At 51.3% G+C, this 21,710-nt stretch overlaps 2 protein-coding genes and 1 long non-coding RNA gene across 7 annotated transcripts in view; 2 read left to right on the top strand and 1 right to left on the bottom strand.

Moving 5' to 3' along the window:
- Positions 1 to 6,452, top strand: part of CCDC13 (coiled-coil domain containing 13) — a 35,612-nt gene extending 29,160 nt beyond the window's left edge. For all 3 annotated transcript variants that reach the window (XM_064162387.1, XM_064162386.1, XM_064162388.1), the window contains 2 exons: positions 1,722 to 1,857; positions 6,259 to 6,452. In XM_064162387.1, coding sequence (XP_064018457.1) covers positions 1,722 to 1,851 — 130 coding nt within the window. In that variant the 3' untranslated portion in view covers positions 1,852 to 1,857; positions 6,259 to 6,452. The remainder of the gene's footprint in view (positions 1 to 1,721; positions 1,858 to 6,258) is intronic.
- Positions 6,453 to 6,532: 80 nt separating this feature from the next.
- LOC135185573 (uncharacterized) lies at positions 6,533 to 18,891 on the bottom strand. Its single transcript, XR_010306533.1, has 3 exons — positions 18,763 to 18,891; positions 18,019 to 18,401; positions 6,533 to 8,182 (listed from the first exon to the last, which is right to left on the bottom strand). It is a non-coding gene; the product is annotated as an uncharacterized LOC135185573 (long non-coding RNA).
- The window catches only part of HHATL (hedgehog acyltransferase like), an 18,510-nt gene continuing 14,765 nt past the window's right edge, over positions 17,966 to 21,710 (top strand). For 2 of the 3 annotated variants that reach the window (XM_064162390.1, XM_064162389.1), the window contains exons 1-4: positions 17,966 to 18,044; positions 19,876 to 20,021; positions 20,786 to 20,853; positions 21,568 to 21,681. In XM_064162390.1, the coding sequence (XP_064018460.1) occupies positions 19,916 to 20,021; positions 20,786 to 20,853; positions 21,568 to 21,681 (288 nt within the window). In that variant the 5' untranslated portion in view covers positions 17,966 to 18,044; positions 19,876 to 19,915. Of the gene's footprint in view, positions 18,045 to 18,496; positions 18,661 to 19,875; positions 20,022 to 20,785; positions 20,854 to 21,567; positions 21,682 to 21,710 lie in introns of those variants that run through there. The other variant, XM_064162391.1, reaches the window with a different exon arrangement.

Below are 21,710 nucleotides of genomic sequence, written 5' to 3'. Positions count from 1 at the left end.
CGTTTAAGTTCTTGATATTGGCAGAAGATTTAATAAAACCCAACTGATCTTGTCATTTTTCCTCTGCTATTTGTCTAGAGTGGATGTGTCTAGGGGAACTCCTGGTCAAATGAAAGTTTAGTGAATTCAGAACCACTGAGAGAAATAAAATGTCTCCTAGCATGTCACCAGCCTGATAATTCACTGCCACAGGAGGTCAGAGGCTTGCCTGTGGCAAGATTTTGATGACAGTGATACAATTCCATTATAGTTGTAATATTTTCCTAGCTGTACCAGCTAGAAGGGAAATAAGACTAATGAAGCCTCTTGATTCAGAGGCTAATCAACTATCACCTACGGGGTCAAGAAGGAAATACTTTCATTCTTCCCCATACAACATGGGAAGTCAATTCAGGTTTCTCTCTGGCTTTCAGCTCCTTTAAATCATTTGTTATCAGGTACTGCCCCACAGGAGATGCACCATGGACTGGGTCTGTGGGCACAGAGCAAATCTGTGTAGTTAATTTTCTAGGGTGTTCTTCAGGCTCTTCTTCTGTTCTGCACTCTAGAATGAACCATCAGTTGGGGGTGCTGGTGGACGAGAAGCTCGACATGAGTCAGCAGTGTGCACTTGCAGCCCAGAAAGCCAAGCAGAGCCTGGGCTGCATCAGCAGAAGTGTGGCCAGCAGGGCCAGGGAACTGATTCTCCCCCTCTACTGTGCTCTGCTGAGACCCCACCTGGAGTACTGCCTCCAGTTCTGGAGCCTCTATGACAAGAGGGATGTGGAGATGCTGGAGCATGTCTAGAAAAGGGCCAGGAGGATGCTCAGAGGGCTGCAGCAGCTCTGCTATGAGGACAGACTGAAAGAGTTGGGGCTGTGCAGGCTGGAAAAGAGGAGGCCCTGAGATGACCTTCTTGTGGCCTTCCAGGATCTGAAGGGGGGCTACAAAAAAGCTGGGGAGGGACTTTTTAGGCTGTCACAGAGTGACAGGACTGGGGGGAATGGAACAAAGCTGCAGGTGGGGAGATTCAGCCTGTCCATGAGGAGGAAGTTGTTGAGCATGAGAGTGGTGAGAGGCTGGACTGGGTTGCTCATGGAGGTGGTTGAGGCCCCATGGCTGGAGGTGTTTAAGGCCAGGCTGGCTGAGGCTGTGTGCAGCCTGCTCTAGGGTAGGGTGTCCCTGGGCACGGCAGGCAGACTGGAACTGTCTGATCCTTGTGGTCCCTTCCAACCCTGACTGATTCTATGATTCTAGTTTTTTTCCCACTTCCTTCCACAGGTTGTATCCAATGGCCAAGTTTATTAAAAGCACTGCCAAGTTTCTTTTCTTGCTTGCAGATAACTGCCAGAGAGCAGCTAAATTCTAGACAGTGAGTTTATAAACTATTTTCCATCCAAATTTTCCCTGTGTGTTTAAAAGCACACAGTTTATTATTGCTGTAATGAAAGATCTCCCCTCAACAATCTGCAGTTTGCCTGCTCATCTGAGCACTAAATTCACACAAGTAGACAGTGTTAAGGCATCCAGGCAGCCTCCACTAATTGAACCCATTTTTTTCCCATCTGTACTCATTAGTTAATTCTGTTGTGCAGGTTTGGAGGACATCATCTGGAACAACTGCTTTTGGATGCACAGAACAGTCTCCTTTTCCCTCTGTTGGGAGCTGTGAAACATGAAGCAGGATTCAGTATCAAGACTGACATAAATCAGCTGAACTAATTCTTTGTTTTGCCTCTCAGGGTGGAGGAAGGCAGTGATCAACTCTTGGAGGCTGAGAAGAGACTTCAGGAAGGGCGGCAGAGACGTGTCATTTTGGAACAGCAGCTTGAAAACCTGCAGGTGGATCCTGCTGCGGTTCTTAATAAATAATGTGAGGTGGGAATTTATACAAATAGAATTATTTATTACTCCAAAGGCCCCACCCCAAACTAGATACAGAATTTAGGAGATTTGGGTATCCTCTATTAGCCTCGGGTAGACCTCTGTTACCTTTATTGGGGTATGCGCTTGGGAGGTATATTGTGGTACTTGGGAGGTAACACAAGTCCTGTGAGGAGAGGCTGAGGGAGCTGGGGGTGTGCAGCCTGGAGAAGAGGAGGCTCAGGGCAGAGCTCATTGCTGTCTACAACTACCTGAAGGGAGGCTGTAGCCAGAAGGGGGGCAGTCTCTTCTCCCAGACAAGCAGCAACAGGGCAAGGGGACACAGTCTCCAGTTGCACCAGGGGAGGTCTAGGCTGGATATTAGGAGGAAGTTGTTGCCAGAGAGAGTGATTGGCATTGAAATGGGCTGCCCAGGGAGGTGGTGGAGTTGTCATCCCTGCAGGTGCTCAAGAAAAGGCTGGATGAAACATTTAGTGCCATAGTCTAGTTCAGGGGTCCTCAAACCATGGCCCGTGGGCCAGATACAGCCCCCCAGGGTCCTCAATCCGACCCACCGGTATTTACAGAACCCCCCTGCCTCCCTTGCTGGGGGCTGGGGGGAAACCAAGCAGCCACTTCCTGCCACTATTCTGCTTGCCTGCCTCCGAGCCCCCCAGCACCCGCCGGGACTGGGCTGGAACCAACCTATAGTCTGGCCCCTGACAGTGTCTGAGGGACTGTGAACCCTGTTTAAAAAGTGGGAAAGAAACTAGAATCACAGAATCAGTCAGGGTTGGAAGGCACTACAAGGATCAGCCAGTTCCAACCCCCCTGTCATGCCCAGGGACACCCTACCCTAGAGCAGGCTGCCCACAGCCTCATCCAGCCTGGCCTTAAACACCTCCAGCCATGGGGCCTCAACCAACTCCATGAGCAACCCAGTCCAACCTCTCACCACTCTCCTGCTCAACAACTTCCTCCTCACCTCTGCTCTGAATCTCCCCACCTCCAGCTTTGCTCCATTCCCCCCAGTCCTGTCACTCCCTGACAGCCTAAAAAGTCCCTCCCCAGCTTTTTTGTAAGCCCCCTTCAGATCCTGGAAGGCCACAAGAAGGTCACCTCACAGCCTCCTCTTCTCCAGCCTGCACAGCCCCAACTCTTTCAGTCTGTCCTCACAGCAGAACTGCTGCAGCCCTCTGAGAATCCTCCTGGCCCTTCTCTGGACACACTCCAGCATCTCCACAGCCCTCTTGTAATAGGGCTCCAGAGCTGGATGCAGTACTCCAGGTGGGGTCTCAGCAGAGCAGAGTAGAGGGGGAGAATCACCTCCCTGGCCCTGCTGGACACACTTCTTCTGATGCTGCCCTTACATGTGGTTATTTGGACCTACTCAGCCCAGTAGTCCAACAGGGATCAAATATTAGCCCCACTTGGTCCAAAAGGATTTTGCCATATATTTAAGTGAGACCAAGGCTTTGGCAAGCTCTTGTTTTGGTGGGGTGACAGCCTACAGAAAATCCTGCTCCTGCTCTGTCTTGTCACCATGCTCATTGCTGTGTTCCTTTTGCACTTCTGCCTGAGGGACTCATCTGAAGGTTAAGAGCAGAATTAAAGGACGCATCCCAGTTTAAGGCCTGTCAGTGCCTATGAAAAACTCTTGCTGGTGATGAAGTAATTAGATCTGGTGTAATTTATTATCTCATGAACGTGATAATCTCCAGCTATAAATATGAAAGCCTCACTGGCATAGTTAAAGGAGAAGAATTCATGGTGGATGTTAAATTTTTATTCCCCTGATCAGATCCTTTTATTGCTTAAGGGCTCTGATTCTGCAAAGTGTCTAAACCAATAAAATGGCAAATATTCTTAGGGAAGCTTTTCCTGTGGTTTCCCTTTTTATGTGTATTTTCATAAAGTGAAAAGACTTCAAATGCCAGGATGTGAACAGTAGCAGTAGGAATTTCAATTTGGCAACTACTAGAATGCCATCAGGCTGAGTTATAGCCATCAGAGAGGTCACAAGCCTCATCAGAGACCTTTCCAAGCTCTTGACCTGCTCCATGCTGAAATGTATGGTCTTGGGTCCTAAGGGGATTGCCCTGCAGCACAGCTGATTTCTGTGCATCTCCCATCCTACTGTTCTTGGTCATATGCATGTTTGACAAAATGTTCTTTCTGGAGCAAAAAGTGGCATGTTGCTGTTCTCTATGATCTCAGTTTGTGCAGGAGAGCTAGAGTCACCACTCCAACATCTGCATGATGTTCAGGCCCTTGAAGGGTGCTGTTATTCAGACATGCAGCAGATAGAAAGATTTAGGTTTACAGGAACAGGATTCAGAGGAGACTTTATCCAGAACAGGGGCTGATGATTAATTCAGACCTACTCCTCTCTGTAAAATATTATAGAGTCATAGAATGATTTGGGTTGTGAAGAAGTTTTGAAGGTCACCTACTCCAATGCCCCTGCAGTGGGCAGAGACAGCTTAATTTAGATCAGGTTGCTCAGAAACTCATCATTCAACTGAACCTTGAATGTTTCCAGAGATGTGGGCAACCTGGGTCAGTGTTTCCCAGTCAGTGTGAAAAAAAGCAACTTTCTTTTCTCTAGTCTGTATCTCCTTTTTTAGTTTGAAGCCACCACCCCTTGTTCTGTCACAACAGAACCTGCTAAAAAGTCTGTCCCCATCTTTCTGGTAGGTCCCTTTAAGTAGTGAAAGGCTCCAAGGTGGTCTCCATGCTGCCTTCTCCAGGATGAACAGCCCCAATTCTCTCAGCCTGCCTTCACAGCAGAGAGATCCAGCCTCTGGTCATTTTTGTGATGCAGTCCCCTCAACATCTTCATAGCCTCCACTGGACTCTGACTCTCTCCACTAGTTGCCTGTCTCTCTTGAGACAAGAGAGCCCAGAACTGGACACAACGGTCAGATGAGGCCTCACCAGGGCACAGTAGAAGGGCAGAAGAACTTCCCTTGCCTATTCTGGTCACACATTTCTTCATGCACCCCAGGGCCTCTCCTTGACCCCAAGAGCATATTGCTGGCTCAAGGTCAGCTTGTCCACCAGGGCTCACAGGTCCTTCTCTGCAGAGTTACTTTCCAGTGGGTCCAGCATTAGCAGCTAAAATTCACAGCTGTCCTTTTAGCACTGATACTGGCTGCTCCCACTCCTCAGAAGTTAAAACCTATCAAGCTCTGTAGAAATCAGAGATCACAGAATAGTCTGGGTTGGAAGGGACCTCCAAAGGTCATGTAGTCCAACCCCTGGTGCAGTCAGCAGAGACATAGAATCATAACCTGTGCCAGTGTCTCACCAGCCTCACTGCAAAGAACTTCTTCCTTACATCTAGTTTCTGTCTCCCCTCTGCCAGTTTAAACCCACTGCTCCTTGTCTTGTCATTACAAGACCTTGTAAAGAGTCCCTCCCCAGCCCTCCTGTAGGCCTCCTTCAGATACTACAAGGTCTCCTTGAAGCCTTCTCTTCTCCTGGCTGAAGAGCCCCAACTCTCATAGCCTGTTCTCATAGCAGAGCTGCTGCAGCCCTCTGATCATCTTCATGGCCTCCTCTGGACATCCTCAACTAGATCAGGTTGCCCAGAGTTCCTGTGCTCTTCCCAGGATGCCTGCCCCTTCTCCCATTTCCTCTGTGGCCCAAACTTGCCCTTTAGTTTGACCAGCAGGTCACAGCTCAGCCATGGTGGTCTCTTGCCTTCCTTGCCCAATTTCTTACATGTGGGCATTGAGATCTCTTATGCTCTATAGAAAGCATCCTTAAAGATCCATCAGCTTTGTTCTGCTCCCTTTTCCCCAAGATAAAACCCCATAATTCTGTTGGTGGCACCAGGTTCTGAGCCCCTTGTTAATCATCCATGATTTCCTGTTCCTCCCTGCAGCTAGGGGTACCGATGAAAGATTCACCTGTGCCCCCAATTCTTCAACCAGACTCTCCAGCACCTTGAAGCCTCTTTTGATTGCTTTTGGACTTCTGGTTTCAACTTCACCACTTCCCACCTGCATAACTTAGCAAAGGATAGTAACCAGAGGGCTGTACTAGAGCAGGCAGCCTTCTGGTAACGTCTGACCCTGGCCCCAGGGAGGCAGCAGACTTCCCTGTGGGAAGGATCCGCCTGACATGTGGTGCTCTCTGTTCTCCTCAGGAGGGAATCTCCAACAACAATTACCCTCCCTTTTATTGAAGGGTACAAGTCCTGATGTGGGGGGGAGACTGATTTGCTTTAGGCAGCCCCCAGATGGTGTCTCTTCTATCTTCTCATTCGCCTTACCCTGGGGCTCTATGCCTGTCGTAACATTACCAGAGAAAATGCCTTTCAGAGTTTTCTTCCCCAGAGCTGCAGCACTGTGCTCGTTTGATTTGAAGCTCCACAGTTCACCTGAAAGTTTTTCTTTTGTTTCCTGATAGGCTTGTGACCCAGCTGGAGGAGAACAAAGCTCTGAAGGCTGCTTTGGAGACTACTGTGAGAAAGAAAGAAAAAAAGAGCAAGACTTTAAACTGTACCAACACACAATGGACCGAGTGAAGGATATCTTTTTACAGGCCATTTGGCAGCAAAAACAAGAGAAGGGTTAAGATACTCAGAGTCCTTTGGTCTGCAAAGCAGGGAGAGAGCCCAGGCATCTTGCCCATCAATTGAAATGCAGTGGCAGTGTAGTTTTGCAGCCTGGGATCATGCCATTTCTTCAGCCTTTGCAGAGAAAGATGAGAAATGGAGATGAAATACATCAAAAGTGAAGGTTTTGCACATCAGCAAATCCTGTCTGTAAGAGTTAGCAGGCAGCTGGCTCTCAGGCTGCACACTACATAGGCTGGTGCAGTTTGGGAAGCTGCAATTCTGTACTGTGAGTTTGGGCAAAGCCTCTCTAATTTCAACAGAATTTTCCTCGAGGGGACTTGATACTTGTTAGAGGTTTAACACTACTGTCTCAGTTGTAAATTGTAACTAGAAGTTTTCCAGAGAATTAGAGGGAGCCCAGGGGGTTGGACTCTCAAAGGGGGTGAAGAAAACATAAGAGGTATGTTTGTCCCATTCCATTGGTCTGCAGAATTCCTACACAGTTTGAAGCCCAGCTTGTTCTTGGCTCTTCTCTGACTTCTTTTTCCATCTTTCTCTCCTTCTGGCCTTGCTTGCCTTGGGGGTTTCTAACAAATGGATGGCTACTCATTTCTGTACAGTGCTGCTTTTGTTTCTCAGCTGAAGGTCTTGAACGCTGCTCTTCCTTTTCTGTTTAGCTCTGTCAGCCTCTCCGTGAGTGTGACCTTTGTCAGACTTAACCCCAACCACCAGCAACGTAAAGTGAGTTTGTGGAGCGGTCAAATGCTGCTGCCTCTTTCCCCAGGACAGGGATTGTGTCCTGACTCCACTTGTGCTGGGATGAAGCAAAGTGAGAAAGAGCAGAGTAGGAGTTACTCCAGATCTGGCAAGAGTGGTGTTCTCCTTTTTCCTGCTTAGCTTCAGAGATGTCTCTCTGCAAATAGTTCCCAAAGTCCCTGGTGGAGGAGTCATGAAGCTGAGGATAAGCTCTGCACCTGAGAGCTAACAGTGCTGGTACTTCAATGTCCTGGTCCACTCCCCTAGTTGTGGCCTGTAGCTCAGCACAGCTGAATTTCTCTTGTAAAAGACCATTTCATTCCCAAATTTCTCCTGCTCACCACACAAGTAGCATCAGAGGAAAAGCATCTTGCAGTCTGTAATCCTCCTCTAGACAACTTGAGGAACCATAAATCCTAGAGAGACAGATCCAGTCCTATCCAAGTGACCTGCAGTTTGTTTCTCTTCAACTCCACCCTGCAGATTCTGTATCGTGGTGGGGTAGAGTGAGTAGAGCAGAGAGAAGGGATCAGCCCACCTCCTGCAGATATTTTAAGGACGTGCAACAGCAAGGGGATCACTCTGAGAAGCTGCCTGAGCCGTGGCAGAGGTGTGGAGGTTTTCCTATGTGGTGGCTGCCAAATTCAGGTTGGTAGCTTGCAGCTGGAGCTTCTGATTTCGCTTACACAGGAGTGTGAATCAATAATATCTTCACCTAAGCACAGGAGGGCCAATCTGCCATCCTCAGGCACAGCCACTGTCCCCTGTCCTCTGACAAAGCAGTGAAGTTCATCACAGTCTGCAGAAAAATTCTTCCTGGGGTGACTGTGAATCAGCCCATGAAGCACAGGTAGGGAACTGGGAGTGCTGTATGCTACACACCACATACGGCTCAGTGGCACACACTGCAAGCCCCTCCTCAACTACTGCAACATTCACTTCTCTCAGTTTTGTTTCCTGATAGGCTTGTGACCCAGCTGGAGGAGAACAAAGCTCTGAAGGCTGCTTTGGAGACTACTGTGAGAAAGAAAGAAGGAAAGAAAGAAGGAAAGAAAGAAGGAGAGAAAGACAGACTGACTTTAAACTGTATCAAGACACAATGGACCTAGTGAAGGATATCTTTTTACAGGCCATTTGGCAGCAAAAACAAGAGAAGAGTTAAGAGGATGTTCAGAGTCCTTTGGTCTACAAAGCAGGGAGAGAGCCCAGGCATCTTGCCCACCAATTGAAATGCAGTGGCAGTGTAGTTTTGCAGCCTGGGATCATGCCATTTCTTCAGCCTTTGCAGAGAAAGATGAGAAATGGAGATGAAATACATCAAAAGTGAAGGTTTTGCACATCAGCAAATCCTGTCTGTAAGAGTTAGCAGGCAGCTGGCTCTCAGGCTACACACTCCATAGGCTGGTGCAGTTTGGGAGCCTGCAGTTCTGCACTGTGAGTTTGGGCAAAGCCTCTCTAGTTTCAACAGAATTTTCCTCGAGGGGACTTGATACTCAGTATGCTGCTGCCTTTATCAGCTCATGAAGGGATTTGCTATACACAAGTTATTCCAGCTTCTTTCCAAAGTCATGCCAGGAAGAAAGAGAGATCTGTTTTTATCAGCACACTGATACCTTCTCTGTCTCGGGCTTTCTGTAGTAGTTAAGTGCCTAGAGAGTAAGTTAGCCTGGCCTGTGAGTATCTGCAAGTACCTCTGTCCTTTCCAACTGCAGCATGCTGAGAACACCAAGTGCAAGCTAATAAGGCATTAGCATGTAATGAGCTTGCCTTGGGGATTGCTGACAAATGGATGGCTACTCATTTCTGTACAGTGCTGCTCCTGCTTTGCTTTGTCAGCCTCTCTGTGAGAGTGAGGTTTGTCAGGCTTTATTTAACCCCAGCCAGCAGCAGCACAAAGTGAATTTGTGGAGGGAGAGGAGACCTCCTGGCCTTGGGTGGCAGCTACACCACAGGGCCAGTTGAGGCCTGTGGTGGCCTGGATCTAGTAGGAGGTTAGGGGGGACAGTTTGACCTGCTCTTGGGCCTGCTGAGGCTGGGCAGGGGCAGGTTTTTGGAAGGCTCTGGAAAGTTTTGGCTCCCAGGAGGAGAGCTGAGCTTAATTCATCTATGTATTCCTTTTCCTGAATACCTTTTGTATATATTCATAAATAGAATTTCCACTTAAACTTCCAATCCCCTGTGGAGCATTTTGACTTTACTCCTTGGGAAGGTGTAAAATACCTTTTCTCTCCTTTTGCCCTGGGCAAGCTCATGGCTCAAAACTAGGACAACCTTCATTCTGAAGTAAATTCCCTCTGCACTTCCACAGAGTGACCTGCCCTCAAATTCATAGAATGGTTTAGGCTGGAAGAGACCTCAAAGCTCATCCAGTTCCAGCCCCACACCATAGGCAGGGACACCTCCCACAGTTTGCTCAAGCCCTCATCTAACCTGGCCTTGTACACCCCCAGGGAGAGAGCAGCCACAACCTCCCTGGGCAACCTGTGCCAGTGTCTCACCACCCTCACTGCAAAGAACCCTTTCCTAACATCTAGTTTGAATCTCCTCTCTTCCAGCTTAAACCCATTACCCCTCAATTACCAAATTCTCCCTGTGCTGACTCCTGCAGCAGCTGCTTCCCAGTTCTCAAGGTATGTGACTGGTTTTCTTGCAGTCCATGTAATTTTGTGGCTGAGTGTAAAATACCCTGGCAGATCTTGGAAGCAGCAGCCCCATGCCCCCACCACATCACTCAGAGTAGAACCAGGGACAGTATCTGTGCCACTACCTGCAAAAGCCCATAGGAATGGTCCTCACTGTAGAATGTCTTCCACACTCTCTGTGCTGTTTGAGCTACAGTGTTTCTTTTAGGGTGGTGTCTAGGCTTGATCTGAAAGCTTCATACCCCCTGCTTTCCTTGGAAATGTGTCCTAGTGGATAATGACCAGCCCATCCAAATCCCATGCTTCCATTCTCATTGGAGTGTCTCTGGTTTCAGTTTTCAGCTTCTTTGCTAGATAAAAGCACTCAAAGTTCCTGGTGTTTCGTTACTGGGACAGCCTTCAGCTGGCATGAAGGTATCACACAGGCTGCTTTTGATAAGCTCTGAGTTTTTTCCAGCCTCTGCTCGTAGCTAATGGTGGTGACAGGCTGGTGGTGACAACACTCAGCCACTGCTGGCACAGGCTGCTGGATACAGCTACGCCGTGGAGAGCAGCATGAGGTTAATTTTGCTGCAAGTATCTGAAGGTGTGGACACTTCTTGTTAGGACTGGTCAGCAGCTGGCTGAAGGTGAGCCTCTGCATACCCAGGTGACCGAGAAGACCAAGAGCATCCTGGCTTGTGTCACAGTTGGTGTGGCCAGCAGGACTAGGGAGGTGATTGTCCCTCTGTACTGGGCAATGATGGAGCCACAGCTTGAATTCTGGGCTCAGTTTTGGGCTGCTCACAAGAAGGACGTTGAGGTGATGGGTAATGAGTTTAAACTGGAAGAGAGAAAATTTAGCCTAGATGTTAGGAAGAAGTTCTTTATAGCAAGGGTGGTGAGACACTGGCACAGGTTGCCCAGGGAGGTTGTGGCTGCTCCCTCCCTGGAGGTGTTCAAGGCCAGGTTAGATGAGGCATTCAGCGACCTGTTCTAGTGGGAGGTGTCCTGCTGTGGCAGGGGGTTGGAACTGGATGAGCTTTGAGCTCCCTTCCAACCTAAACCATTCTGTGATCCTGCATGATAGGGTGGGTCCAGGGATGTGCAGCAAAGCTGGCAAAGGTTCTGGAGAATGGTTCTTACAAGGACCAGCTGAGACAACTGCAGTTGTCTGGCCTGGAGAAAGGGAGGCTGAGGGGAGACCTCCTCACTCTACAACTCCCTGAAAAGAGGATGGAGCCAAGTGAGGCATGGCATTGGTCTCTTCTGCCAAGGAACAAATGATAGCAGAAGAGGAAATGGCCTCAAGTTGTGCTAGGGGAGGTTTAAGTTGGCTGTTAAGAAAAACTTCTCCCCCAAAAGGGTTGTCAAGTACTGGAACAGACTGCCCAGAGCAGCAGTGCCACCACTGTCCCTGGAAGGGTTTAATAACCATGTAGATGTAGTGCTGAGGAACATGGTTTAGTGGTGGACTTGACAGTGTTGAGTTTCTGGGTGTGATGATCTTAAAGGTATTTTCCAACCAAAACAAGTCTGTGATCTGTCCAGAGCACACTAGAGCACAAGTCCTCCAAAGGATTGGGCTGAGCCAAAGGTTGGTGCCTGGTGGACTCATCCAGTTCCAAAAGCACACTGAGCCACTGGCAATAAAAATGACCTTTGAATTCTCTTTTCCCTTCAGCCCATCATGAGATGTCTACCTGGGAAGAGCAGGCAGGGCAAGAGTGCAGCTCTCTGAGCTGGCCTCAACCTTAAGTTGCATTAACACAGTTAAATATAGATAGTACAGGGCTCCACCCATCCACCTAGCAGGAGATGAGCCAGCAGATCAAAGCTCACCCCACTCTAGCAGCTCCTCCAATTTACAACCATAGTTTGGGGCTGCCCTCATGGCTCATGTCCTTCTCAAGTCTCCAAAGGAGGAGAGAGGTGTGAGAAGGAGACAGCTTTTAGTCCCTCAGCAGGCTGACATAGAGAGGAAGCAGATGGGAAAGGGAAGCTAAGTTGAAAATTGCTTTGCCAACCCCACCAGCAGCTGCTACTGCCCTGCAAGCTGCAGAGCCCTCGCCCTGTGCATGACAAAAGGAACAAGGTTCAGCTTTAAATGGAAAAACACTCCAGCAGAGCCTCCCTGCTCTAAATTAAGCCACAGCTGAGCCAAGATGGGTATTGGGTTTCTCCCCTCATCCTCTCCCCTCTGAGCTCGGCTCCCAGCTGGCTGCTCCTATGGGACAGGGTGGCCTCACTCCACAAATGCCACCTCAGTCCCCACACATCTCTGATTACAACTCTGAAAGCTATCTGCTAGCAGGGGGTGAAGCCCTGGGCTTCAGAGCAGCTCCTCAGGCAGTGAGGACAGCGATCAGTGTGCTGCTGAGAGGAGTCATCCTACCACCTTAGAGTGATGGAATAGAATCATTGAATCATTTTGGTTGGAAGATACCTGTAAGATCCAACTGCTGGGCCAGCACTGCCAAGGAGCTGACCTACCTGGAGAATGGGAAGGGATGATGAGCTGAAGGCAGTGAGCTTTGACCTGACGCTGGCTTGTGCCTGCCACATGGTGGGAGCTTTCTGCAGAGTCCTTCTTCAGGGCAGCAGGAGAAGAACTCTGAGGCCTTTGATGAGGTTGATGTGTGTCATGGAGGACAGACAGAGCCATTCTGGGGTGCTGAGAGGGATTCTGGGGTTGACTTGGATAGATCAGTATATAAATGGGGCATATCTTTATTGATGATCTGGACCAGGGGATTGAGTCCAGCATCAGTAAGTCTGCAGATGACACCAAGATGGGAGCAGGTGTGGAGCTGTTGGAGAGTAGGAGAGCTCTGCAGAGAGACCTTGCCAGGCTGGATGGGTGGGCAGAGGCCAATGGGATGAGATTTAATGAGGCCAAGTGCAGGGTTCTGCACTTTGGCCACAACAACCCAACTACAGGCTGGGGACAGAGTGGCTGAGAGCAGGCAGGAAGAGAGTGACCTGGGTTTGCTGGTAGAGAGTAGCTGAAGCTGAGCCAGCAGTGTGCCCAGGTGGGCAGGAGAGCCAATGGCATCCTGGGCTGGATCAAGAACTGTGTGGGCAACAGGACAAGGGAGGTTCTTCTTCCCCTGTGCTCAGCACTGCTCAGGCCACAGCTTGAGTGCTGTGTCCAGTTCTGGGCTCCTCAATTCAAGAGAGATGTTGAGGTGCTGGAAGGTGTCCAGAGAAGGGCAACAAAGGTGGTGAGGGGCCTGGAGCAGAGCCCTGTGAGGAGAGGCTGAGGGAGCTGGGGGTGTGCAGCCTGGAGGAGAGGAGGCTCAGGGCAGACCTCATTGCTGTCTGCAACTACCTGAAGGGAGGCTGTAGCCAGGTGGGATTGGGCTCTTCTGCCAGGGAAGCAGCAACAGAAGAAGGGGACAGAGTCTCAAGTTGTGCCAGGGGAGGTCTAGGCTGGATGTTAGGAGGAAGTTGTTGTCAGAGAGAGTGATTGGCATTGGAATGGGCTGCCCAGGGAGGTGGTGGAGTCACCATCCCTGGTGGAACACCACTTAGTGCTATGATCTGGTTGAATGGACAAGGCTGGGTGCTAGGTTGGACTGGATGATCTTGGAAGTCTCTTCCAACCTGCTTGATTCTATGATTCTCTGATATCACCACCTGAGATGTCCTGTTAGCAGGGAGGTGCTTGATGAGGTCCTCCTGGGGTTACTATGTCCCTATCAAGATATTTGCAGGGGGAAGCTGCTGAACAACTTAAGGCAGTGGAAAAGAGCCCAGCTGGGTCATTATAACCCTCTCTTCATAGAATCATGAATGGTTTAGTTTAGAATGGACATGAACGATCATCCAGTTCCAACTCCTCAATGTGGTCAGGGACACCTCTCACTGGACCAGGTTGCTCAACTTGAACACCTTCAGGGAGCAGATATCCACAGTCTCTCTGGGCTATCTTTTCCAGTGTCTCACCACCCTCACTGTAAAGAATTTCTTCCTAATCTCCAGTCTAAATCTGCCCTTTTCCAGCATTTCATAGAATGGTCTGGGTTGGAAGGGACCTCCAAAGGTCTTCTAGTCCAGCCTCCAGTGCAGTCAGTAGGGACATCCTCAGCTAGATCAGGCCACCCAGAGCCCTGTCCAGCCTTACCTTGAATACCTTCAGGGATGAGGTCTCAACCACCTCCCTGGGCAACCTGTTCCAGTGTTCCACCACCCTTATAGTAAAGAACCTGTTCCTAAATCTGATCTTCTCCAGTTTGAAGCCATTGCCCCTTCTCCTACCACCACAGACCCTTGTAAACAGTCTCTCTCCATCTGTCTTGTAGCTCCCTTCAGGTTGTGGAAGGCTGTTACTGGGTCTCCCCAGAGTCTCCACTTCTCCAGGCTGAACAATTCCAGCTCCCTCAGCCTGTCCTTGTAGCAGAGGTGCTCCAACCCCCTGACTGTTTTTGTGGCCCTCCTCTGGACCCACTCCATCAGGTTCATATCCTTCCCATATTGAGGGCTTTAGAGCTGGACATGGTACTCCAGGTGAGGTCTCACCAGAGCAGAGCAGAGTGGCAGAATTCCATCTCTGGATCTGCTTGCAATGCATCCAGTGGTGCAGCCCAGGCTGTGATTTGCCTTCTGGGCTGCAAGCTGTCCAGCTTCTCATCCAACAGCATCCCCAAGTCCCTTTCCTCAGGGCTGCTTTCTATCACCCCAGCCCCTGGTTTGTATTGGTAGTGAGGACTGTTCCAGCCCAGGTGCAGGATCCTGCACTTGCTCTCGTTGAACTTCGTGAGGTTCACCTGGGCCCACCTCTCCAGCTTGTCCATGTTCCTCTGGATGACCTCCTGTCCCTCTGGTCTATTGACAATGACTTGGTGCCATCTGCTCACTTGCTGAAGGTGCAGTTCACCTCCTAAAAGGCTTCTCCATCAGCAGGGAGACAGCAGTGTAAGGCAGGAACAAGCAGCAGTGAGGAGGCTCCTTCAGTGTGCCAATCAACCATCACCAGCCTGTGCCATGCCTCACCAAGTTGGAGCTGGGTACCTTTTATTGGGCACTGTGCCTTATGAGAGGCTGAGGGACCTGGGGCTGCTTAGTCTGGAGAGGAGAAGACTGAGAGGGGATTGAATCAATGACTATAAATATCTGAGGGCTGGGGGTCAGGGGTGAGGGGGACAGGCTCTGCTCACTGCTCTCTGGGGTAGGACAAGGAGCAATGGATGGAAGCTGCAGCACAGGAGGTTCCAGCTCAACACAAGGGGGAACTTCTTTATTGTAAGGGTGACAGAGCACTGGCACAGGCTCCCCAGGGAGGTTGTGGAGTCTCCTTCTTTGGAGACTTTCAAGGCCTGTCTGGATATGTTCCTGTGTGACCTGAGCTCGATTGTATGGTCCTGCTCTGGCAGGGAGGTTGGACTCAATGATCTCTTTGGGTCCCTTCCAACCTCTGACATCCTCTGATCCTGTAACTGCCTTCTCACTCCTTTTCTCACACACTAGAGACGATTTTGACCTCATCCTGTGTGCCACAACCTCAGCAACTCACCCAATGTTTAAAAAGGAAAAAAAAATCATCACTAAATTAATCCCCAAGCTCTTGGTCATAAAGCAGCAGCACAGGGGCAGTCAAACCTGGAGGCATCCCCTGTGCTGAGGAAGGCAAGCTGAGCATATGAGAAATCAATCCTATTCTAGCAGAACTCAGGAGCAGGGAGTTTTGGGGTGGGGTTCCCCCCCCCCCCCCCCCTATTTTTATCATATCTATAAATTAAAGCTAAATGATTTTTATCACCAGTTTCCCAGAGCCTCATGAAAAAAACATCATCCAGCCCTCCACCTACATTGCACTTTCAATCCAGCAAGATCACAAATTACTTGGGATTAAAAAAGAAATAGAGAGAACATTAAAGTCTGTCATCAGCCCCAAACTCTCTGGGTGCCAGAGCTGCAGGGAGAGCAGCACGATGGGGCTGGGAGCCTCTTGCCCTCCAGGACCTGCTCCCTAAAGCCCCAAAGGCAAGATCTCAGAATCACAGAAACATTCAAGTTGGAAAAGGCCCTCAGGATCATCATATCCAACTGATTTCCAACATCTCCAGCCCTGTGACCACACAATGGGGGTCAATGTGCTCCCAACACATGCAGAGGAGGATTTTGGGGCTGGTTTTACTTTGTGTCTGGAGCAGGTTTCAGAGTCAGTGGGTTTGAGAAGCAGGGAGGGTGACAAGGACCTGCATCCAGCTCTGGAGCCCCTATGACAAGAGGGATGTGAGGATGCTGGAGTGTGTGCAGGGAAGGGCCATGAGGATGCTCAGAGGGCTGCAGCAGCTCTGCTGTGAGCACAGACTGAAAGAGTTGGGGCTGTGCAGGCTGGAGCAGAGGAGGCTCTCAGGGGACCTTCTTGTGGCCTGCCAGGATCTGAAGGGAGCCTACAGAGAAGCTGGGGAGGGACTTTTTAGGCTGTCAGGGAGTCCCGGGACTGGGGGGAATGGAGCAAAGCTGGAGCTGGGGAGATTCAGAGTGGAGGTGAGGAGGAAGTTGTTGAGCATGAGAGTGGTGAGAGGCTGGAATGGGTTGCCCAGGGAGGTGGTTGAGGCCCCATGGCTGGAGGTGTTTAAGGCCAGGCTGGCTGAGGCTGTGTGCAGCCTGCTCTAGGGTAGGGTGTCCCTGGGCATGGCAAGAGGGTTGGAACTAGATGCTCCTCGTGGTCCCTTCCAACCCTGACTGATTCTGTGATTCTATGGTCCCCTGCTGACAAAGAGGATGGACATGGAGTGACTGTCCCTGGAGGTGTTCCAGAAGCACATAGACATATCACTTGAGGACGTGGTTCAGTGGCTGTGGTGGTTTTAGGACAAAGGTTGGATTTGATCTTAATGGTGTCTTCCAAATGAAGCAATTCTGTGATTCCGTGATTTGTCCTCTAGCTGGGTGTCCTTGATAAATAAACCCCTGCTCTCCAGGGGTGTGTGCAGCATGAGGAATGATGTCACTGTGCTTATCTGCACCCATCTCTTAATTACTTTTGCCTTTAAGCGCCCAGTCAGTTATGCTGAGGTCTCGAAGAGCTGAATTCCCTGGGCAAGGACTGAGCTGAAGCAGCAGGATGAAGGCTGATGGGCATCCAAGGGGCATGTGAGGGGCATCCAAACCCTGCTACAGCAGGTTAGGGTATGAAAGCATTTGCTGTACAGCCACGGCCAAGGTGGTGCCTCTCTGTGCACATCAAGTTAGAACTTCATGGCTGATGAGGCAGCAAAGCTGGGCTGATCCAAGGGGTGCCCACCCTGGACATCCTACCTCCAGAGCCCAGAGCCTGGCTTGTCTCACCCCATGGCAGGCAACCCAAGGATGTAACCATAGAACCCAGGTGCATCTGCCTTGTTTTTCTCTCCTGATCCTACAGACAGCTCTGAAGATGCTTGGAGGACATCAGCCCCAGCATGAGCACTGCCCAGGTCTTGTTGGGACTCAGTAGCAAGAGGCTGGAGCAGGATGTGGGCCTGACACTGTTCCACTGTTCTTGGCTGACTTGGGTTTGTCTAGCCTGGAGTAACGGAGACCACAACCCAAGCCAGCCCCTTCCTATGCCCTCTTTTGGTTGCAGGTGACAAAAGCTGAGAAGATGACCCCAGGGATGGCTTGTGGACATGTTACAACCTCCGAGTCCCACACTGACTTGGATGCTGCCCAAGCCAGGGAGGAATTGCACGGTTTGGCTCCGTGCCTCAGTTTCCCCATCCCCATGCAGCGACAGCTCCCCCTCACACACGGTGGTGGGGGATGATCTCCTGCATTGCAGGGCTCGAAGTGGGACACTGAACCACACCGGGGAGAGAACCGGTCCCTTCCTGGGGGCTGCCGTACCCCAGGACTCCCATGGGCAGCCCTCGGCTGCGCTCCCTGGCCCTGGGGTGAGGCTTGGCAGGCAGCACAGGTCCTCTCCAGCAGCTGCGGTGACAGACAGCTCCTGAACCAGCCCCCCTCTGCAGTGCTGCTCCAAAATAAAAATACCTCCCCCTGCTCCACTCCACTCCCGGCCAAACTTCCTCCGGGGGCAAGGCTGTGGGGGGACAGCAGCCCAAAAACACACCCGGCCAACCCCATCCCCCCTTCACACGCCCCACAAGCCGGGCTGAGAGATGCCGTAGGGCAAGACAACGGTCCCCCAAATCCTCCGCCACTTCCCCACTTCCTTCCCCTTCCTCCACCCCTGGCTCCCCGTCGCGGTGCCGGACCCCGGACCCCCGCACCCTCGCCCACCTGCACCCGCGGCCCCGGGGCTCAAGGTCAGTAGCGGGGAGCGATTCGGGGCCGGGAGGGGGATCGCCGCTCTTGCAGCTCCAGGGCTTGCTGTCACCTCCGCCTGGTCCCGGCACTCAGCCGGGGGTCTGGGGGCGGTGGAGGGGAGCAGGGCGGGGATGAGGATGCTGCTAGCGGGCGACAGTTTGGAGCATAGGGTGGAGTGGGGGGTGCTGTGCTGTGGACACCTCCACCTCCCCCCCGCCCCACCGTGCACCTGACTTGGCAGCTCAGCAGCCATCAGGAGTTCGAAGTGTCCGAGGGGTGCCCACCGCAGGGTCCCCGGCAGCAACCGGGGCGGGGGTCGTTAACAGCCACCTCCCGGGTCATTTGCAGGGTGCTTCCTTAAGAAAGAAAGAGAAAGGGGAAAAAAGCCTTTAAAAGCGTGGAAAGGAGGGGGGGGAAGCTGTTGGAAGCCACCTCGGTGAGTGCCCTCCCGCCGCAGAAGACCGCAGGGGACTGCAGGGAGGTAGCAGCGCTCCCGCCCCGCCTGCAGCGGCCTCGCACAGGGGGACCCCCTCGGGGATCCCCACACCCTGGGGCTGAGCCCAGACTGGGGGAAGGATCCCTGCCACCGGGAAAAGCCTTTTCCTCCAGGAGCGGGTAAAACGAGATCACCTCAGAGACCCCCTCCCCTCCCCCAGCTCTTAAAAACCTCCACGACCTAAACAATCCTCACTGAGCACTGAGAATAATTTCAGTTACTGTAGGGCCAGCTGCAGATGTGACAGCAGAGGGTGACCGGGTTGCCTTTTATTGCTGCCTAAATCCACGAGTTCTGCTCCTTAATCCCTTCCAAGCTTTCCGAGGCATCACAGAGTTCCACCACCCCCATCCCCCGACACCACTTGCTCCAGCCCTAAATTGCGTTTTTAGCATCAACTTTTAGCTGCAGAGCTCAGGGCTGGCTGAGCAACACATCTTCCCGGGGATAATTAGACTCGAGGAGTAATTATCCTAGGGCTAATTGCAAGGCTGATATCCCCAGAGCCCTGCCCCAAGCCGGGGCAGAGTGGTCAAGGAGCTCAGCTGTGCTTCTGGGATCCTAAATCTAGGAGCAGTTTGGGATTATGGAGCTTTAGGAGCAGTTTGGGATTATGGAGCTTTAGGAGCTCTCTAAAATCTTGAGATTGGGCAAAACCCCTGAATAAGGTGGGCAGCAGCCCCTGGTAAAGGAGTTGGGGCATCCCATCGTGTCCCCTCCAGTGTGGGCATCGTTGTGCCCATACAGGGATGCAGTTAGCAGGCACACCAGAGACACTCTGGAGGAACCCTGTCCTGAGTGGCTGGCACCCTGGAGCATCTCTGAATGCAAGGATGGGTACAGCTTGCTGGAACAAGCCCTTTCTCAGGAGTACCCAGCTGAGCTGCCCCCCAAAGCAGGCTATTAGGAACAATTTCTTTGCTGTAAGAGTGGTCAGGCATTGGAACAGGTTGCCCACAGAGGTGATGGGGTCACTGTCCCTGGAGCTGTTCAAAACCCATGTAGATGTGGTACTCTGGGACATGGCTGAGTGAGTATGGTGTTGCTGGATTGATTGATGGTTGGACTTAATGGTCTCAGAGGTCTTTTCCTACCTTAACAACTCTATGATGCTCTGAAATTCTGGCTCTGGGTGGGTTTTGCAGCAGAACTCAACAGCAGCCTCCTTCCCCACACCTGAGTTGAGACCTAGAGTTGAGCCTCAGGTGTTACCATCTCCCCACCTACCAGCTTTCAAGTAAGCCCACAAGGCAGAGTGGCTTTAGGGTGTTTGTGGGTTAGGAGAGAGCTCTCATTACTGGTTTTGTTCTCTCTCTCCTCCTTCCTTCTGCCAGGTCTGGATCCCCCAGCCTGGTTGGGGGGGGACCTGCTGCCATGGGGGTTAAAGCAGAACTGCCCAGGTATGAGCTGGGGTTCTACGCTCTCGTTGTGACCTGTGCTGTGGTCTACAGTGGCAGTGGGATCTTCGAGGCATCCAGAGGTAACGATCCCCATCTCATCCCCCTGGGAGGGGAGAATGGGTGTCAGGTGGCTGCTTTTCTAACTTCAAACACCAGCAGCAGATTGCTTGGGAATCCTTTGCTTATCCCCATTTCCATAGCTCAGAACAAAAGGCTATGGGATGTCACAGCTCTCCAGCCTGGAACAGGCAACCACCTTGCCTGCACAGGGCTGGTACCCACAGGTTTTGTCTATGGGCCCCCAAACCTGAAAAAGTCCCTGGGATGTCCACAGCAAGAAGGCTTTGCTGGATATCCAGGCAGAAGCAGTTGATGTTCCTGACTCCTATGGTTTCCTGTGGGAATTTGTCACCTTTTTGGATGGGATGTTTGAGCCCTGATGGCTCATCACTGCAGCGAAGAAGACCTCCTGCCTTGCCAAAGCCCAAACCCCTTTGCCCAGAGCTGCTGCTTTAAAGGGGCAAACAAGAAAGCTGGAGGGGGCAGAGGGGGGATTGCAGTGATAGGATGAGAGGCAATGGCTTCAAGCTGGAAGAAGGAAGACTGGAGACTAGTGAGAAATTCTTTACAGTGATGGTGATGAGACACTGGAACAGGCTGCCCATGGATGTTGTGGTTGCCCTCTCTGGAGGTATTCAAGGCCAGGTTGGACAGGGCCTTGAGCAACTTGTTCTAGTGGAAAGTGTTCCAGCCCATGACAGAGGGGTTGGAACTAGATGATCTTTAGGTGCCTTCAACCCAAGCCATTCTCTGATTCTCTCCCTCAACTCTGGTTCCTTTGCAGACAGCATGAACAGGAAGGCTTTTCGGGATGGCATAAAGCCAGGCTGGCACTACTTTGGCAGGAAGATGGTAAGCAGAGGAAGGACTCGGTCTTTTCCAGATACTGGTGACAGTGCTGACCACTGGAGAAGCAGAGCTGCTTTTTTCTGCTGCTGACACACTTTTGCACAGTCCATGTGACTTGTGTTTGCCTCCCTAAAGGACTCCTCAGGAAGGTATCAGCCCTGCAGCACGGCTGCTGCTCTGCTTTGTGCGCACCGAGGGCAGCAGCCTCTGCCTGGCTCTCCTGGGGTTTTATGACCAAGCTAAAGTGCTCAGGAGCCCTTGGGTGCAAAGTGGGAAGAAAAGGCCTTGAGATGTGTGGCTTTTCCTCTGCAGAATCACACAATGGTGGGGGTTGGGAGTGACCTCTGGAGATCATCTGATCCAACCCTCCTGCTAGAGCAGGGTCACTCACAGGAGGCTGCCCAGGATCACAATGGCCAGGCAGGTTTTGAAAGTCACAGTATCATCAGGGTTGGAAGAGACCTCACAGATCATCAAGTCCAACCCTTTACCACAGAGCTCAAGGCTAGACCATAGCACCAAGTGCCACGTCCAACCTTGCCTTGAACTGCCCCAGGGACGGCGACTCAAGTCCCCAGAGAAGGAGACTCCACAACCTTTCTGGGCGTCCTGGTCCCTGCTCATCACCCTCAAAGTCAAGAAGTTTTCCTCAAGTGAAGCCTCCAGGCAGGTGTGTGAGGGCTGAGGGCAATAGGGTGTCTGGTGCTTCTCCTGCAGGATGTGGCTGACTTTGAGTGGGTGATGTGGTTCACCTCGTTCAGAAACGTCATCATCTTCGCCCTCTCGGGACATGTCCTCTTTGGCAAGATCTGCTCCATGACGGTGCCACAGGTGAGCCAGCAAGGTGGTGGGGTGGATTT

Source organism: Pogoniulus pusillus, chromosome 23, assembly GCF_015220805.1.
Source record: "Pogoniulus pusillus isolate bPogPus1 chromosome 23, bPogPus1.pri, whole genome shotgun sequence".
NCBI lineage: Eukaryota > Metazoa > Chordata > Aves > Piciformes > Lybiidae > Pogoniulus > Pogoniulus pusillus.
The sequence above is the reverse complement of the archived record's forward strand: the minus strand, read 5'-3'. Positions and strand labels throughout refer to the sequence as shown.